Here is a 17,339-nt window from a genome sequence, read left to right as displayed (position 1 = left end):
CAGTTTCTTTCCAGGACCTCCTGCCCCGACTTCCTTCAATGATGGTTTGTATTCATTAGGCTTCTATTGCTGTTATAAAACATGATAACAAAAGGCACAACTTGGGGAGGAAAAGGTTTATTTCAGTTTACACTTCCAGATGACAGGGGAGTCAGCACAGGAAATGGGAGGCAGAAGCCATGGGGGAATGCTGCTCACTGGCTTCTCCAGCCTGCTCTCTTCTCTTGCTCAGGACCACCTGCACAGAGGTGAAGTGCCATCCCCCTTAAACACACCAAGAACAGGGCCCACCCACATCAATCATTAATAAAGGAAATGCCCTACAAAAGATGTAGATGGAGTCAGTTTCTCATTTGAGCTACCTCTTCCCAGATAACTACCCCGTGTCATCAACAAAACCCAGCCTGGGTGTAGTTCATAACCTGTGAGGCACATAATGGTTTTCCACCACCAAGGTGCTTTTTTATCAGCGTGTGCTGTGACAGCAACAGAGCGGGAAACGATTCCATAGGCTCAGGAAATGAACAGAAGGAATATGCCTTCCTTTGCATGGATGTATGTATATGATGAGCCTGCTTATTTATGCTCTGATAGTTTCTAGTAGAAATAAGGTAACAAGAAACGGTGAGTGACTAAATATATTTGCTCACTACCACTTTCTGGTGTCTGTAGAACAGCTCTTCTGACTATGAAGCCTTCTTTTGCGTCTTTGAATTAGAATGCTCACAAGCTGCACATGCTAATAAAAAGCATGTAATCCTTCCTGAGCGAGAGGCCCAGCATTATCAGCATGTGAAGCTGACCTTGGTTGCAGATCATCTGCAACCAAGAAAAGAATAACCACAGAAATAGGTCAGAAGGTGGACAGCCAGAAGGCACATGATCCATAAGGTAAGAAATACTCCCCATATGCATAAATGGATAGTAAAATCTTTGTTTTTCAAGCAGAACGGGGGAAATATTTGGACGGCATTACATCATATGATGCAGTCCATTGATCAACCTTTTAAAGGAGTCACCATTTGCCTTGTCTTAGGCTAGTTCAGTATGTCTTTAGAGAAGGTACAAAACTATTTACAGTCAGGTCATGGACCAGAAATGACCTCTAATATTTCTGTCAAGGGCTCGACTCACATTCACACGTCTCGTGTTGTGGATCAGGAGGTGAACTCCAGCCTCACTCCCCAGGCTGCCTTGCAATCCCCGCTTCTTCTTCTTCCATACTCTACTGCTGGTTGCCAAGGACAAGTTCAGGAACAGAAGAAATCGCCACACTTGGGTTCCCGGAATTCCTTCGCGCAGACTTGTGGGAAATGTAGTCTGGTCCTTGTGACGTCACAGAGACCCACTCCGGAAACAATACTTGTTCATTCTGTCTGAAAGTGTGCTATTTCTCCAAAGTTGGGCGAGAGTCCTGCCCTGCTCTACATTCCTCTTGCGTCTCTGACATGGAGGTTGGTCCAGGGTGCAGCGCAGCCTGAGGCACTGTGCGGGGTGCGGGGGTCGGTCTTGGAGGGAGCGGACCTGGGTGGGAGGGCGGAAAAGGATGCCTTGGGGATGCTGTGCTGACCTTTTGTGCTGGGCCATAAGGTCCAGGTCAGGAGTGGGGGAGAGGGCGTGTCTGATGCCAACTGATGGTTTTGTTAGGACACCGAAAGTTCTGGATTGCCAGGACTTGGTGGGTCAGCCGAGAAGCTGCATTTCAGCTGGTCCTGGGAGCTTGGCTGGGGGCGGGAGGGGGGGAGTACATTCTCTTTTACCCACTCTCAGATGGATGTTGACGGTTTTCTCGGTACCTCTAGAGTGAGTTGGGTTTTTATAATCTCTCATATGCTCCATAGCAAGCCTTGTAATGATCTTGGGGGTATTATTGTCTTCGTTTTTTCGGCCAGTCCCTGAATTAAAAGGAAACAAACGAACAGAGACATAACAGTTCGCAGCTGGGAAACTCTGGAACACTGCAGACAAATTTACCAGAAAAGCTGTGACTAGGGGTGGAGGAACAACAGACACACAGAGGGAAGGACGCACTGCAGAGCAGGAACTGGGGGAGTTGATGCTCAGCTTTACTTTGAGGACTGGGGTGTTTTAAGCCTTTGAAGGGCCTTCCATCCCTAAGTTATGGTTAATAACTCTCAAGAAACACAACTGTCGTATAAACATGCCTTGATCTGGCCTGTAACTTGTTGAACCAGTCCGTCAGCCGGGGCCAGGAGCAGATGGAAAAGCTTTTGTGTCGGGTCAGCAGGGTGAGGAAGAACTCACAGACCTGTGTGTATTCATGTGATTTAAAGTAAACGGACCTCATTCCCTCTCTGGAGTTCTCCGTGACTGATGCAGCCCACAGTGGTTAACATTCTTCCCTGCTTCTCCGCCCCTTGGATGCCTTCTCCCTCCTTCACCAGAGGTTAAAGTGTTTGTGGACTGCTTCTCTACAGTTATCCAAAACAGAACCTACTCTACGTGTGGGTGATGACATCTACCTCCTCCACGGTCACTCACCTGTGGTTCTGTGCCATCCAACCAGCAAAGCAAAGTTCTGTTTATTACTCTTCCATGGGGAGGAGTTTAGTCCCCCTATAGTGTCTAGTCCTGCCGATTCCAGGGTATTTTTATTGTATGCTAATGTTTGTGGAAGCGATGCTATGAGGGAAGGAGTTACTGGTTTTTACAGACTCCAATACTAATCTTGCTATGTTAGACAGGTCATTCCTGGAAAACTCTGAAGAGAAAGTGTGCTGGATAATGGAATCCAATTTATGGTTGTCTATATGATTATGCCAGAGACCACTGAGAGAAATTACACAAGATATTTGGACAGAATTAAATAGAAACCAAACATGTATGCACGGAATTAATTTCAGAAACACAGATCTTCATTACTTTGTCTTTTAGGGTTATAAAAGTTTCTGTCATTGAGTCCATCCAAAATTATTTTCAAATAAACTGACATATTTTGAGTTGAAAGGTATGTGTCAAATTGGCTAGCCAGCTGTTTAAATACTGCATCCCATTGTTCTTTTCTTTGTGGAGCTACATTAAGTCAGTGGATGAGAATGTGAGTCCCAACTGTTTGTTGGATATACATCACTTACTATTGTATTAAGATTTAGTAACAATGTACTGATTATTTAAAATCCAGATACATCAAGACCTTCTGTCATACAGAGCAAAGCATGTGATATTTAAGTTGAAGCTAAAATTCGAATTATTCATTCCATTTTTTCAATAAATACATTGCATATGATCTATCATGTCAGTTTTAGGGTTCCATATACAGTATCTGGGTCATCACATTGCAAAAATGTGTGAACTTAAAGCAAAAATTAATGATTGCTGTGTGCCACACTTATGTGTGTCAAAGGTCGGGATAGATCAGTGCATTGTTACTTCAGTGTAAAGGGATGTTTCCTGTCCCGACAGCCTGGTCCCAAATAAACACACAGAGGCTTATGTTATTACAAATGCTCCATCAATAACTCAGGCTTATTACTAACTAGCTCTTATATTTAAATTAACCCATTTCTATTAATCTCTGTATTGCCATGTGGCTTGTGGCTTTTCCTGTCCTCTAGCATGTCTTGCTTCCTAGGAGTCTAGCTCACATCTCTCCCCACTCTGCCCTTCTTCCCATCATTCTCAGCTTGGCTTTCCCGCCTCACTTCCTGCCAAGCTACTGGCCTGTCAGCTTTTTATTAACCATTGAGAATAATACATATTCACAGTGTAGAAAAGCATTGTTCCACAGCACTTCATGATTGTGTTTAGTGTATTTTTAAAGCAGTGTGTTATTTAATTGATAGATAAGCGCAGACTAAATGGAGAGTCATTATTGTGTAAAGCCTGATTGATAATACAGCCCTTGCTTTGCACTTAGTTTTGACTTCTGCACAATCTCCTAGTACTCAGTTTGTCTGGCCTCTGTCAAAAGCAAAATCTCTGAGGGACACGGACATAGATACAAGAGGTCTTATGAGTTAGGCTCTGTCTACTGTGTTGTAGGCTTGTCTCTAGGACCAACCTCCATTCGAGGGGAGGACAGTTGGACTCCACTTCCTGATTCGGGGATTGGAATGAATTTGCGGTAATTTTTTTTTTTTTTTTGGTTTTTCGAGACAGGGTTTCTCTGTGCAGCTTTGCGCCTTTTCCTGGAACTCACTTGGTAGCCCAGGCTGGCCTCGAACTCACAGAGATCCACCTGGCTCTGCCTCCCGAGTGCTGGGATTAAAGGCGTGCGCCACCACCGCCCGGCTGCGGTAATTTTTAATGAATCACAGTTTGTCCCCTTCAGGCCAGAATTTATTTGCATTTCCTCTCCATAGGAAGTGAACATTGCCAGTCTCAACTTCTCCTGAAATGTTTTCTTTAATTATATTAGATAAAATTTCAATTAAATGGTGACAGGCCTTCTTCCCTGCATCCCCAGGCAGCCCACAGTACGGAGAGTGGCCTCAGCACAGCAACACTTACCCATCCAGAACAGTGGTAACAGGTGCTGGGCAGCGTTAGGGAGAGGTCCTTGCAGTCAGTTCACCACTGGGGACCTGCTCTACTTCTCAGAGAGAACAATGTTTCCATCTTCACTCTGCCCTGAGTTCCTGCAGTTCTCCAAGCTGACCTGTTGTCGGTGATCTGCTAAGTATGGAAGAGTGGAATCTGTGGTTTTCATTTATTTGAAATGTGGGGACATGTTCTACTAGCTACATGGAAGCTTTCAACAGAGTGTAATGGCTTTTTCCTCAAGAAATGACAGGGTTTTCTCTTCATAAACTTCCTTTAGTCTACTTATGACTTGGAAATCTATTAGCCTTCTCTCTGCTACTTTATTTATGAGTAAAGATATTTTTCAGCATAATTTTTATTCACAAAGTATGTTTCCTTTGTGCCAAAAGTCTTTTGACTATAGCTACTCCTTCTTCCCATTGCTGAAAACACCAGGCATTTCAGACCCAAGACTCAGAGGACTGGATCTGGATCCGACCTGAAAGTCTCCTACTCTGTGAAACTGCTTTGCAAGCTTCCCAGGGAGGGAAGGAATAAATAGTCCTCCTTAGCTGTTTAACCTATGAACCACAGCGATGACCAATGTGAACAGATGTCCCTAAAGATGCTTCAGTGCCACTCACATCTTCACATAAACAGCAGCTGTCTAATTGGACTTAAGGCCATATCAAGAATACTAGAAACCTAGGCAAATATTTATAGCTAGTTAGTTTATGGATCTTAGAGGAGAATATATGTCTGGAAGATAAAGTCATGGAACTTAGAAGAGAATATGATTGGAGTTAGAAGAGAGATTGGGAATTTTTTATTTATTTTAATTAATATTTCAGAAGAAAAGGAATAAAGTCATGTAAGTTGTGACAATATGACTGAAACTGGAAATTATTTCACGCACAGAAAGACATGTATCACATGATATCATCCATATGTTAAAAGTAAAGAGTTGTAACTAATAGAAGTTGGAAATATAATGCTTTTTCTCATTGGCCAGTGACATCAGAGAGCTGAGACTTGAGGACATACTGAACTTGGATGCTCTGAAACAGTACCATAGGAGGATGAAGTTCACAGTACTGTTGCTCTGAATGCTGGATGTATGTAAACATTATGTTGTGTACATTTCAGAAGCATATAAGACAGTCTTTTTGGGATTTTAATAATAAAAAATAGTATTTGAGGAAATTAGCATACTTAAACTGATGGAAAGATTATGCAAAGTTTATCCATAAAATTATTACAAAATACTTTATTAATATATAAATCTCTAATTTTTTTCATTAAAAAAGGGGGAAGAAGTATAATATGATTTCTCTCATAAGTCATTTTGGGACCTGATGCAATAATATGAAAAAAACTCTGAAATATTGAAAATTTAAAAATAAGAAAAAACTGTTCCTCTTGCTATCCTAGTCACTGTTCTGTTATTATGAAGGGAGACGATGCAGAAGACAACTGATAAAGCAGAACATTTAGTCTGGTGCTGTCTTACAGTTTCAGAAGGTTAGTTAATGATCGGCATGGTGAAGAGCATGGTAGCAGGCAAGCAGATATGGTGGTGGAGCAGTAGGTAAGATCATGCATCCTAATCCACAGGCAAGAGGTAGAAAGAGAGATACTTGGCCTACATTGGGTTTTTGAAGCCTCAAAGTCCATTAACACATCTCCGCTGACAGGGTCACATCTACTCTAAAAAACCCACACCATCTAATCCTTCCCAAAGAGTTCCACTAACTATGGACAAAGTATTCAAATAGATGTGCTTATGAGGGCCATTTTCATTCAGTCTACCCCAGCCACCCATTATAATTCTTCAACACAACACAGTGAGACACAGATGTCACATGGTGAAGACATGCTTTAAGAATATATCAAACAGGTCAGTATATGTCTGCAAAAAAGAGGAAAAGAAAAATAACAAAGTCAGAGTGAAGTCTAGTGTATTTGAAATACTAAAAAAAAAAAATGTTATTCCTATACCTGCTGATTCTTATTGGTTCTGATACCTAACATTTTTCTGTGAGTTTTTTTTTTTTTTTTTTTTTTTTGGTGTTGTTCTATCCCTTGGGTGCTCCATCATGTGTCTCTTGGTGCACTGACATTAGCATTACTACTGGACTCTGTACAAATTAAGAAATCCAGACGTCAGCTCCTTGCTGCTATATCAGAAACTGCATTTTCATTGCATTTCATGATTGTGCATATTAAAGGTTTAAGGAGTTCCTTCCCTCTGACCATGGCTTTCTCCTGTGAAAAATGTATATATGTTTGGTAGATAAAACAAGCATGTAGGACTAAATGCACGTTTTTCTATGGAAACATTCATTTTACATTTCATCCGTCTTAAGAGTTTCCACGTGGGCCGGGCGGTGGTGGCGCACGCCTTTAATCCCAGCACTCGGGAGGCAGAGCCAGGCGGATCTCTGTGAGTTCGAGGCCAGCCTGGACTACCAATTGAGTCCCAGGAAAGGCGCAAAGCTACACAGAGAAACCCTGTCTCGAAAAACAAAACAAAAAAAAAAAGAGTTTCCACGTGGACTTATAGGAAACTCTTCTCTTTCCTTGATGGGTCCAGTGTGAAATCATATGACCACATTTGAAGTGTCTGAGGAATATGACTCACCTATGTTAGAAGCATGTCACCTATATCTAGCGTTCTTTTCATCCTGGGCAAAATATAGAATTCTGTAACACAAGTACAAGACACCTGGGTGAGAGTTTCTTTTACAATGATCAAGTCCTTGAGCAAAGCAACTTGGAGAGGAATGTATTTATTTCAACCTACAACTTCAGGTAACAGTCCAACACTGAGGGAAGTCAAGGCAGGAACCTGTAGGCAGGAACTGTAGTGTAAGCCATAAAAAACACTGCTTATCGGCTTGCTATCCATGGCTTGCTCATCCTGCTTCCTTATACCATCTAAGACCATCTGCCCAGGGGTTGTACCACCCACAGTGAGTTGGGTTGTCATATATCAGTGAATAATTAAAAACAGCCTCCTACAGGGTTGCACACAGGACATTCTTCTGGAATGCACATTGTCAGTTGAAGTTCCTTCCTCTCAAATGACCCTAGCTTGTGTCACATTGACAGAGAACTTGTCCCACAATGTCTGTTATTAATGGCATTAATCTTTATTTCAGGAAATGCTGTCCTTCAGGGATGTGGCCATTGATTTCTCTCCAGAAGAGAGGGAATGCCTGGAGCCTGCTCAGTGGAATTTGTACAGGGATGTGATGTTGGAGAATTACAGCAACCTTGATTTCCTGGGTGAGGATCACTTCTACTGGGAATTCTTATTTTATTGTCAGCATGTAACTTCCTCACTCTATACATCATCTCATGGGAGCTTGTGCTTTCCAACAAAAAGTTTCATAGTCTTAGCTTTAAAGAAAAATTAGGGAATATGTTTAGCTAAGAAACATTGCTTTCTTTTTTTGTGAGTTTAACCTGTCTGTGTTGGAAGAATACATCCTTCACACTAATGGGAATGGTAGAAACTCAGTTACAATGGGCATGTACCTTATATATTAATGAAAATGTTTCACAAGTCAGTTTTAATGTTTTTTTTCCCCTTAAATGAAACTCAGAATCTGGATGTTGTAAATTCCTTCATGTACTGTAGTGGTTCTATGAGAAAACATTTAAGGAAAGGATTGTCTGCCGTCATTTATTACACCATCTCTTTCCTTATAAACAGTGTACTGGAACAAACATGCCAATTCCCAGTAGAAGAACACTTAATCTTGTTTCCTTTTCCTACAAACAGGTCTAGTTCTCTCTAAGCCACACCTGGTGACATTTCTGGAGCAAAAACAAGGGCCTATGGGTATGAAGAAACAAGTGGCAGCCCCTGTGCACACAGGTGTGTAGGAATGGGGGGGGGGTCAAGAACAGAGTTGAAGTGCAAATATTCAACAGAAAGGCAGACTTTCCTATCTGCCTTGAATCATGGTATGAACATAATTCTTGATGTCTCTCTTTGTTTTTGTTGTCAAAGGACATCTCTCAGACCTTTATGATGGTTTAAGTCTCTTAAATAATTCCCCAGTGTTGAGCTGTGCTTGTATTTCCAGTGACTTTCAAAGGTCATTTTTTTTTGAGTTTACATTGTAACTTCACACTATTTTCTAAACCTCTGAAAATTTGCACACATTTCTAAAGACCTATGTGTGAAACCATTGTAAGACAGTAACTTCACATATAAATGTATTTTATATCACTTATTCTCATGTTGATCAAAATCACCTCATTAGAGTCCTTTGTGAATGATGAAAAGGTATTCTTATTTTTAATTCCATACTCACTAAGGATTTAGAATGCATACCCTTTGTGGACATATAGTCATAGACTAAAACTGTCCCAAACTAGAAGAATTTGAATTGCTTATCAATAAGATTTCAGAATATTGAGAATTCAAGGATCTTTTCCCAACTGTAATCAGTTGTCTATATGTAACCTATATAATTTTGTGGGTAGATTATCCAATTATGAACACTTCATCACAGTTATATGAATATGGGAACGATGTATTTCCACTTCATGTGAAAACACAAGTCCCATGTTTTCATACATTTAACATTGTCTCTTTTTATAGCTCATTGGTTGTAAATTAATAATTCTTAGAAAGTCAGCTAATTTTAACTCCTTTTCACTGACAACATATTTTTTTTTTGGCAAAAGTTGTTACTCATAGGTGAACCTAAATTTTTTTCATAATTATGATATCATTGAGATGTTTGTCATCTAAATAAAACATGAAGTGCTGTCTGAAAATTGTGAGGTGTATTACTTAAGATTTTGTAGACATACTTTAATTCAAACCTAAAATTCTGAACTTCATACTTAGGATAAAAATGGTATTTCTATATGACTCCAGTCTCACAAAATTACTATTAATCTCCCCCTTTCTCGGTTGGTAATGCCATGTATGTCTACATTTAATACCTGTGTTTGTTTAAGGTATTTATTTCTTTTTGTGTGTACCTTTAAGAGACTCCTTCATTGTAGATAATTACTACTTAGTTAGCTACTTAACTTTGAATAATGTGCCTTCCTTCCTTTCCTTCCTTCCTTCCTTCCTTCCTTCCTTCCTTCCTTCCTTCCTTTCTTTCTTTCTTTCTTTCTTTCTTCTTCCTCTTCTTCTTTTTTTCTGTTTTTTTATGAGACAGGGTTTCTCTGTGGTGTCCTGGAACTCACTACATAGACCAGGCTGGTTTCAAACTCACAGATATCCACCTGTGTCTGCCTCCCCAGTGTTGGGATTAAAGGTGTGTGCTACCACCGCCTGGCATGCCATTATTTCTATATTCAATTTGATCAGGCTTTTACTTGAGTAGAAGTTTAGATTGTTTCCACCTACTATAGTTTGGGTTATTTTCAGTGAACATAGGTGTAAAAATATAGTGTTATTTCTGATTTCTCCATCAGACTGTGAGTATGGGTAAATGTCCCCATTTTAAAGATAAGCGTTATGAATATAAAGAATATGTTAAGCTTTTGTTCATGTCTCAACTTTTGGTCAACAGGAAAAACAGCCAATAAAGGTAGAGATTACAGCAAGGCCTTTTATTGTGATTCACTGCTTATTCAACACCAGACAAATATACAGGAGGCCCCCTACAAATGTGAAGAATGTGGTAAAGCCTTTCGTGTTCGCTCAAGACTTTCTACACACCAGAGAATTCATACTGGAGAAAAATCCTACAAGTGTGAAGAATGTGGTAAGGCCTTTAATACTCAATCAAAACTTTCTGTACACCAGAGAATTCATACTGGAGAAAAACCCTACAAGTGTGAAGAATGTGGTAAGGCCTTTAGTACTCACTCAACACGTTATAGACACCGGAAAAATCATACTGGAGAAAAACCCTACAAGTGTAAAGATTGTGCCAAAGTATTTTCCTACCCTTCATTACTTAAGGTACACCAAAGAATTCATTCTGCAGAGAAATCCTACAAGTGTGAAGAATGTGGAAAGTTATTTTACTGTCCTTTATTGCTTAAGAAACATCAAATAATTCATTCTGCAGAGAAACCCTACAAGTGTGCAGAATGTGGCAAAGCATTTCACTATCCTTCATTGCTTAAGCGGCATCAAAGAATTCATTCTGGAAAGAAACCCTACAAGTGTAAAGACTGTGACAAGGCATTTTACTCTTCTGCATTCCTTAAGCGTCATCAGAGAATTCATTCAGAAGAGAATTCCTACAAGTGTGAAGAATGTGGCAGAAGGTTTTACTCTTTTCCACACCTTCAGGATCACCAAAGAATTCATTCTGGAGAGAAACCATACAAATGTGAAGAGTGTGGGAAAACATTTTCTACTCTCTCATACCTTCCTTGGCACAAATTGCGTCATTCTGGGGAGAAATCTTACAAATGTGAAATATGTGGCAAAATGTTTTACTCTACTTTAGACCTTAAAAAACACAAAAAAATTCACACATATAAGTGTAGGGAATGCCACTATGCCTTTCCAAATCACTCAGCCCTTACTGAACACCAGAGAGTTCATACTGGAGAGAAACCCCATATATGTGAACAATGTGGAAAAGTCTTTTCTAGGCTTGATAGCCTCAATCAGCACCAGATTGTTCATACTGGAGAGAAACCCTATAAATGTGAAAAGTGTGGGAAAAGTTTTTTCCGATCTTCATCCCTTAGAAGACATAAAGGGATTCATTCTTAATAGGAACTTGACAAGTATGTGCAAAGTTATAAAATCTTGCTAAATATTCAGTCCTTATCTGAGACAAGTGATTCCATTGAGTAGAGAAGTCATACTTTTGTCTCGGATAAGGAATGAATATTTAGCAAGATTTTATCACTTTGCACATACTTGAATGGTGAGTGCTTTACCACTGAGTCAACACTTTCTAACAACAATAAAGTTCAATCTGGAGAGAAGAAGTCCAATTATGAAGGGAGTGATAAGCTTTTAGTGTTTCTTCATATTTTAAGTAACACAACAATCTTCATCCAGGACATCAAAGCTATAATGTGAAGGATGTGTTATTGAAGGTTTGAATTATTGTTCAGTCATGGTTCAACCTCAGTAATTCTCACCTGAGAGAAATCCTACTCATGTACAGAAAAGGACTGGGGCTTACCTATTCCTCATGACTATATAAGCATTGGAGAATTCATTCTGATGAGGAAGCCAACAAAAGCAATCAGTGTGGTAAGTTCTCTACCTGTTCTTTACACTGTGAGTATCTGCAGATACTTCATACTGCAGAGACACTCTACAAGTACAATGACTGTCCCTAAGCCTTGAACAAAACTTCAATCTTCAGCAACACCAAAGCAGTGATACAGGTGAGAAACCCTGCAGATGCAAATGTCCTCCTTAGCTTCAGCTGTCAACTTCACCTAGGCCAGCATTATCTGCGTAGATGCTTTCCTGGATCAGAGTGCCTTATGGGCATGTCAGGGGGCCATTTTCTTGATCAGTAAGTGATGTAGGAGAGTCCACCTAGGACAAGCAGTACCACCCTGGGTCACATGAGAATTGTGGGTGAGTAGGAGGCTGAGAAACATGTTAGGAGACATGGTTTCTGCTGCCCTTCCAGTCATAGCATCCCTGGAAGAACACTGACCCTTATGTTGAAATGAAATATTTACTCCCCAAAGTTGTTTCTGGTCATACCATTCATGACTCCAACAAATCAGTGTAGGACAGCAAGGGACACAGGAAGGCATTTCCCTCTTCTTCATACCTCTGTTGCCATCAGTCTCTGTACTAGATATAATGTCACAAAGCCTTTAGATGTGTTGTGCCTCTATTGGACACCAGAGCTTTCACACTGCAGAAAAGTCCTATAGATACAAAGAATATGATAAAGAATTTTATGTTTCCCTTATTTAGCAAAAATTTCATAGTGTAGATGAATTTTGTAAAAGTAAAGACAGTAGCTACATGTTGAACAGTTGTTGTAAACTCAACATGAGAAATTTAGCCATGAATGAAACTAACATACTTAATTGATAAGAGAAGCAATTTATTCTACTCTTCATAACTTAACATCAAAAAATACATTTAGTATAGGAAACCCTACAAATGAAGTAGTGACAAAGCCTTAAATCGTTAGGGGCCATGAGTGAATTCATATTGTAGAGAAACCTACATTAAATGAGTCTTGCAGGATCCATTTTTAGTATACACTCCTCAAAATAGCAATTGAAGTACACTAATATTAGTAGTGTAGCAATGTCTTTTCTTATAACTTACATAGTAATGGATATAAAGGAATTATAGTACACACATACTATTAATACAGAATGTGGATAAACATGATGCATTGTTTAAAATATATATGATGTATTTGATGTGATTGAAAGAAGTCATTACAAACATCAGAATCCTGCAGATCACTCAAGTCTGGAGATAACAATCTGTTACATAACCAAACTGATGAATGACCAGATTAAACCCTTTCTCCTATAAGTTGCCCTTGTCAGGTAATTTATGACAGTAACAGGAAAAGTTATTTAGACTACATGCCAAGTAAAAGTACCAGTTTGACATCAGTACATATGCGTCAGTATTTTCTACCTCTTTCCCCTTTTACTCTCAGTCTGCCCCCTTCTGATGACTCCATTCCCTCTAAAGGTGTTGCCTTTCTTCCCATACATGTAACACACACTCAACACAGTCACCACAGATATAGCATCAGTACATAGATGACCTATGTACAATGAATTTCCCTTTTTGGTAAAAATTTGAATGCCCGATGTGGTGTGAATGTGTGTGCATTTGTGTTTGTGATGCTAATTACTATGATGACTCATCTTGGTTGGCACCATGGCCTGACTTGGAATCAACTGAAACCCAAACTTCTGGGCACTCTTAGAAGGGATTTTCTTAATCACATTGTGTGAAGAAGGAAGACCACAATAAAGCTGGGCTACACTCTTTTGTTGATAATGCAAAAGGACATTGAAGAAAGAAATTGTGCTTTCTCACTGCTTGCCCTAACTCTCCATCCACTTGCTGCAACCTTTATTAAATCCAACATCTTCTGGATTCCAACACAGACTAAAAACCAGCAACTCTTCAAGTATCATCCGAAATTCTTCAGCACCAGATTGGAACTGTAGAGACATCCAGCCTCTTGTACTGAACAGCTGCTAGTATCATTCACTTATCATAGTGAGACCACCACTATTGGACTACCTGGACCACATCCTGTAAGCCAGTTTAATAAATTCTTAATATTTGCATTCCATTGTCCTATTCCTTTAGAGAATCCTACAACAATGACCATTTGACACTTTTCCCATTTTTATGTTAAATTAATATACCCATTGCATTAACACTTGTCTTTGGGTCTTGTTTTACATTGCAATGGTCTGTACACTTGTTTTTGTGAATCTTATTCAGTCCTTCTCATTATAGCTCTGTAGTAGAGTTGGAAGTCAGCTGCTAAGCTGTATCTGACTATCCTTTCTCCTACCATTGCTTTTGTCATCCCTGTTCTTTTATGTTCCATTGTATTTTTTTCCTAGTCTATGATGACTAATGTTATGGAAAGTCAGGAACAAGAGTGAGGCTACTGAGTAACAAATTAAAGAATTTATGAAATGCGTAGAGAAATTAAGGTTGCAAACAAGATGTTCATGGATAGTAAATGGTCTGATATGGAAAATTGCTGGTCACATAAGCCTGAAGACATGGTTTTGAAAGCAGAATCCATGTCAATGTGGAAGATGAGTGCTTCAGGTCAAGATAGACTTTAGTCATTTTAGTACCACTGAGGGCTTTAGGTTGTTTGGAGAATTTTACAGACTCCTGTCCGTCATGTTCATGTAATTGCCAAGTTGCAAAGCAAGATATAGTAACTAAGCTAAGAAGTATTTCTGAGACTCACTACCAGGACACTTAGAGCAGATGGGGCCACCCTGCTGTAGATGGCTTTCAAACTCAGTTGCCCAAAGTGTATGACTCTTCAAATGGTGAGACCTAGAATCAAATAGGAGACAAACTTTCTGGTAATATCTGTTAGGAAACTTCTTTGGTAGATCAATGGGGCAAGACCCTCTCTAGATGTATATGGCTCCATCTTACGGAAGTCCACCATGACACTCTAAACAATGTTTTATCAAATCATTCATGTTCCCTCCATCGTGACAGTATATGCAATGCAACCAAGAGCAATATCCTCTGAAGTGAAAGATCCCAACCTAAAGGGGTCTCATTCACCTTCAGGAAGTACACGTGGAATAGGCATGGGAAATTCCTAGACATTTACAAGATTCACAGGACCCTCCCTGCTGAAGTTTACATAAGCTGTAAGGACTGAAGGGGCGGAGACCACCTCATCAGTGGAGCTGCCTGCAAGTCATACAGTGAGCTGCAGGGATGTGGCTTGTTTGGGTTCTCACCTAGCATCCAGTAAGCTTTTCAGTGCTGCTTCCACTGCTGCTGCTACCTCTAAGTCATCCCTGTTCTGTTCTCATCCTTCAACCATGCTCCTGCCATTAACCCCAGTGAACTCACTGTTTCATGAAGATTGGTACTTGGATGGAATGTTTGTTTAGTCTGTGATCATAGACCAATGTGGAGTAACTAGACGTTTTTTCCTCTCTTCATTAGAACATCACAGAGATGAGTGGGTATCTTGGTAATGTTTTAATTGCTGTATGATGAATCAGAAAAGAAAGAATTTAATGTGTTGCTCAAGGGTCCATAGGGGTATAGTCCTCTGGTAGAGAGGATGGCAGAAGGTAGGTAGACATGGTACTAGAGTAATAGCAAAGAACTTACACATTGATCCATAAATAAGAAACAGAGAAAGCTGACTGGAAATAACATGGAATCCTGGGAGATCTTCAAAGCCCATCCCCCCCCCAACCCCCAATGACATCCCTGGCAACAAGGTCACACCTTGCCACCTTGCCAAACTGTTCTCACCAACTGGGAACCAATATTCAAATATATGATCCTACTGGGGACATTCTCATTTGAGGCAACAGTGACTTCAAAGTGTAAGACTAGACAAGTATGAAATCTGCTGTAACTGTTAGAGATATCAGCTCCAATACAACAATCCTGGTACTCTGGGCTGACAGCACGAAAGGTGCCCTGAGCCAGCACCACATCCTTGGAAGTCTCATTCATTTGAGAGAGCAAAACTGAAAATGCCATTGAATGGGCTCCATGCTCAAAACTACTCTTCTAGGAAAGTGTTTCCCCAGGATCAGCACCTAGTGTCAAATGAAGCAATGCTATTGGGCCTGGCGCCATCCCAAGTTGGAAGCAGAACTTGACAGCAGTGACCCCATGCTTTCGTTTTGTAGGCCTTTGTGATGCAACACATAGGTCTTCATGGAGCTTTGAAACACTGTTACAGAGAGCTGCTTCACCAGGCAAGTTGTGGATGCTCAATGTCTTCCTCACACTCCTTATGTGGTCACTGTATGAAAGAGTGACAGCTGAGTTGCATTGGAACCCAACCATCACCCATGTCAGAATCGTAAGAGTGTCCACTGAAAAACCTACTCGAAAGGAGAACCACTAACCTAAGACAAGGGCTGTTTCGCTTCCTGCCACAGAGATGAAGGCTTGAGTCTGCACAATTCCTTGTAGTCTAGACCATTTTGGGGCGGGTCTCAGATGCCATGCATGTGGTGCTGGAGGATTCAAGCCAGTCCTACTGCACTAAGGCATCCCCTGGGCCACCACCACAAGCTGTGAATGTGGGATTTTAAAAGCAGCTTGTTGCTTGTCCACGAGCTTTTGCTCTCCACCCTCTGTGATGGCTAAGGAAAACTCCATTTTGTGCTAGGCAACCACTCTAAATTCCTAAATGATAAGCTCCCAGTAACTCTGACTCCCCACACCCTCACCCCCACCTCCACCCCCAGTGTAAAACTTTTGAGAAATGGCTAAAGCTTGTTCTAGTTTCTGTAAACTAGCTTACTGCCACTTAGCTGGGAGTGAGGCAATTCCTCAAGGAGCTGTATTCCGAAGAAATGAAGTTATGGTGACCCTTGCCTTTAAAATACCTGCTACTCGTTAAGCTGGACCACGGGAACTGATGACAGCCGCATGTTACATAAAATTTCGACTCATTACATCTCGATACAGTTCGTGCTTTTCATTTTTCCTAACTCTGGGACACTACAGTGCAAACATCAGTACGGAAACCCAGGAACAGTAGGAAACACTCTTCCAGGCGTCCTGGAACTCCATCGCACAGACTTGTGGGAAATGTAGTCCTAGTCACTATGACGCCACAGGCGTTACTCTGAAAAACAGTTGGACTTTTGGTAATCACGTGCGTGCTGATCTTGTCCAAAGTTGGGCGACAGTTTGGTCTTCCTCCGCTCTCCAGTTGGATCTCTGACATAGAAGTTGTTCCAGGATTTAATGCAGCCTGAGGGACTGCAAGGGGGGGGGGGGGGGGGGGGGGGAGTTGTCCCTGAAGGTGCAGGCAAGGGGTGGAGTGGAGGCAGGAAGGGATGCTGACCAGGGCTGGGGAGAGGTCGGTGGGGATGGTGATGGGAGTGACCGCTTTGTTAGCATGTATCTGGTTACCTGGATTCAACTTGTGCTTCTGAGACACAGAAGCTGTCTTGGTGCTTCTGGAATGAAGAAGCTTGAGGGAACCAGGGTTGCCTGGGCAGTGTGTGTTGTCTGAAGGTCCTCGCCTGGAGGTCGTGCTGGGCGCTCTCATTCCAGTTTGGCGGTGGAAGCATTTGCTTGTTAGCTGGGCCATTCTCCCATGGCTGTTATTCGGTTTCTCAGGACATTTAGGCAAGGGGAGATCGGGTCCTTTCTGTAATTTAGAGCCGTCGGTTACAGACTTCAGGACCACCGAGCAAGACCGCTCAAC

At 40.9% G+C, this 17,339-nt stretch overlaps 1 protein-coding gene and 2 long non-coding RNA genes across 6 annotated transcripts; 1 reads left to right on the top strand and 2 right to left on the bottom strand.

Moving 5' to 3' along the window:
* Positions 1-101: 101 nt before the first annotated feature.
* LOC131921948 (uncharacterized) lies at positions 102-1,887 on the bottom strand. Its single transcript, XR_009382154.1, has 3 exons — positions 1,761-1,887; positions 1,135-1,524; positions 102-238 (listed from the first exon to the last, which is right to left on the bottom strand). It is a non-coding gene; the product is annotated as an uncharacterized LOC131921948 (long non-coding RNA).
* On the top strand, positions 1,069-13,725 carry LOC131921945 (zinc finger protein 58-like). Of its 4 annotated transcripts, XR_009382152.1 has the most exons (6): positions 1,069-1,454; positions 4,427-4,639; positions 5,495-5,597; positions 5,790-6,003; positions 7,644-7,770; positions 8,270-8,366. XR_009382152.1 is itself a non-coding variant. In XM_059276698.1 (4 exons), the coding sequence occupies exons 1-4, from the start codon at positions 1,449-1,451 to the stop codon at positions 11,189-11,191; spliced, it is 1,392 nt and encodes a 463-aa protein (XP_059132681.1). In that variant the 5' UTR covers positions 1,081-1,448; the 3' UTR covers positions 11,192-13,725. The 4 variants fall into 4 exon arrangements, 1 of the variants encoding a protein (XP_059132681.1); XR_009382150.1 differs by lacking the exon at positions 4,427-4,639 and having other exon boundaries at positions 1,075-1,454; XR_009382151.1 differs by lacking the exon at positions 4,427-4,639 and having other exon boundaries at positions 1,077-1,454; positions 5,914-6,003.
* LOC131921947 (uncharacterized) lies at positions 10,140-16,842 on the bottom strand. The gene is made up of 4 exons (XR_009382153.1): positions 16,510-16,842; positions 15,709-15,917; positions 15,002-15,140; positions 10,140-12,321 (listed from the first exon to the last, which is right to left on the bottom strand). It is a non-coding gene; the product is annotated as an uncharacterized LOC131921947 (long non-coding RNA).
* Between the last annotated feature and the right edge of the window lie 497 nt (positions 16,843-17,339).

The sequence above is a fragment of the Peromyscus eremicus genome, chromosome 11, assembly GCF_949786415.1.
Source record: "Peromyscus eremicus chromosome 11, PerEre_H2_v1, whole genome shotgun sequence".
In the NCBI taxonomy this organism is placed as follows: domain Eukaryota; kingdom Metazoa; phylum Chordata; class Mammalia; order Rodentia; family Cricetidae; genus Peromyscus; species Peromyscus eremicus.
Note: the sequence above shows the minus strand (reverse complement) of the source record. Positions and strands in the feature narration are given on the sequence as shown.

Excerpts from the sequence above, each read along its gene's own strand:
- LOC131921945 (XM_059276698.1), top strand. Across the intron at positions 7,771-8,269 it reads CAGCAACCTTGATTTCCTGG|GTCTAGTTCTCTCTAAGCCA; the intron begins GTGAGGATCACT and ends TCCTACAAACAG. Across the intron at positions 8,366-10,028 it reads GGCAGCCCCTGTGCACACAG|GAAAAACAGCCAATAAAGGT; the intron begins GTGTGTAGGAAT and ends TTTGGTCAACAG.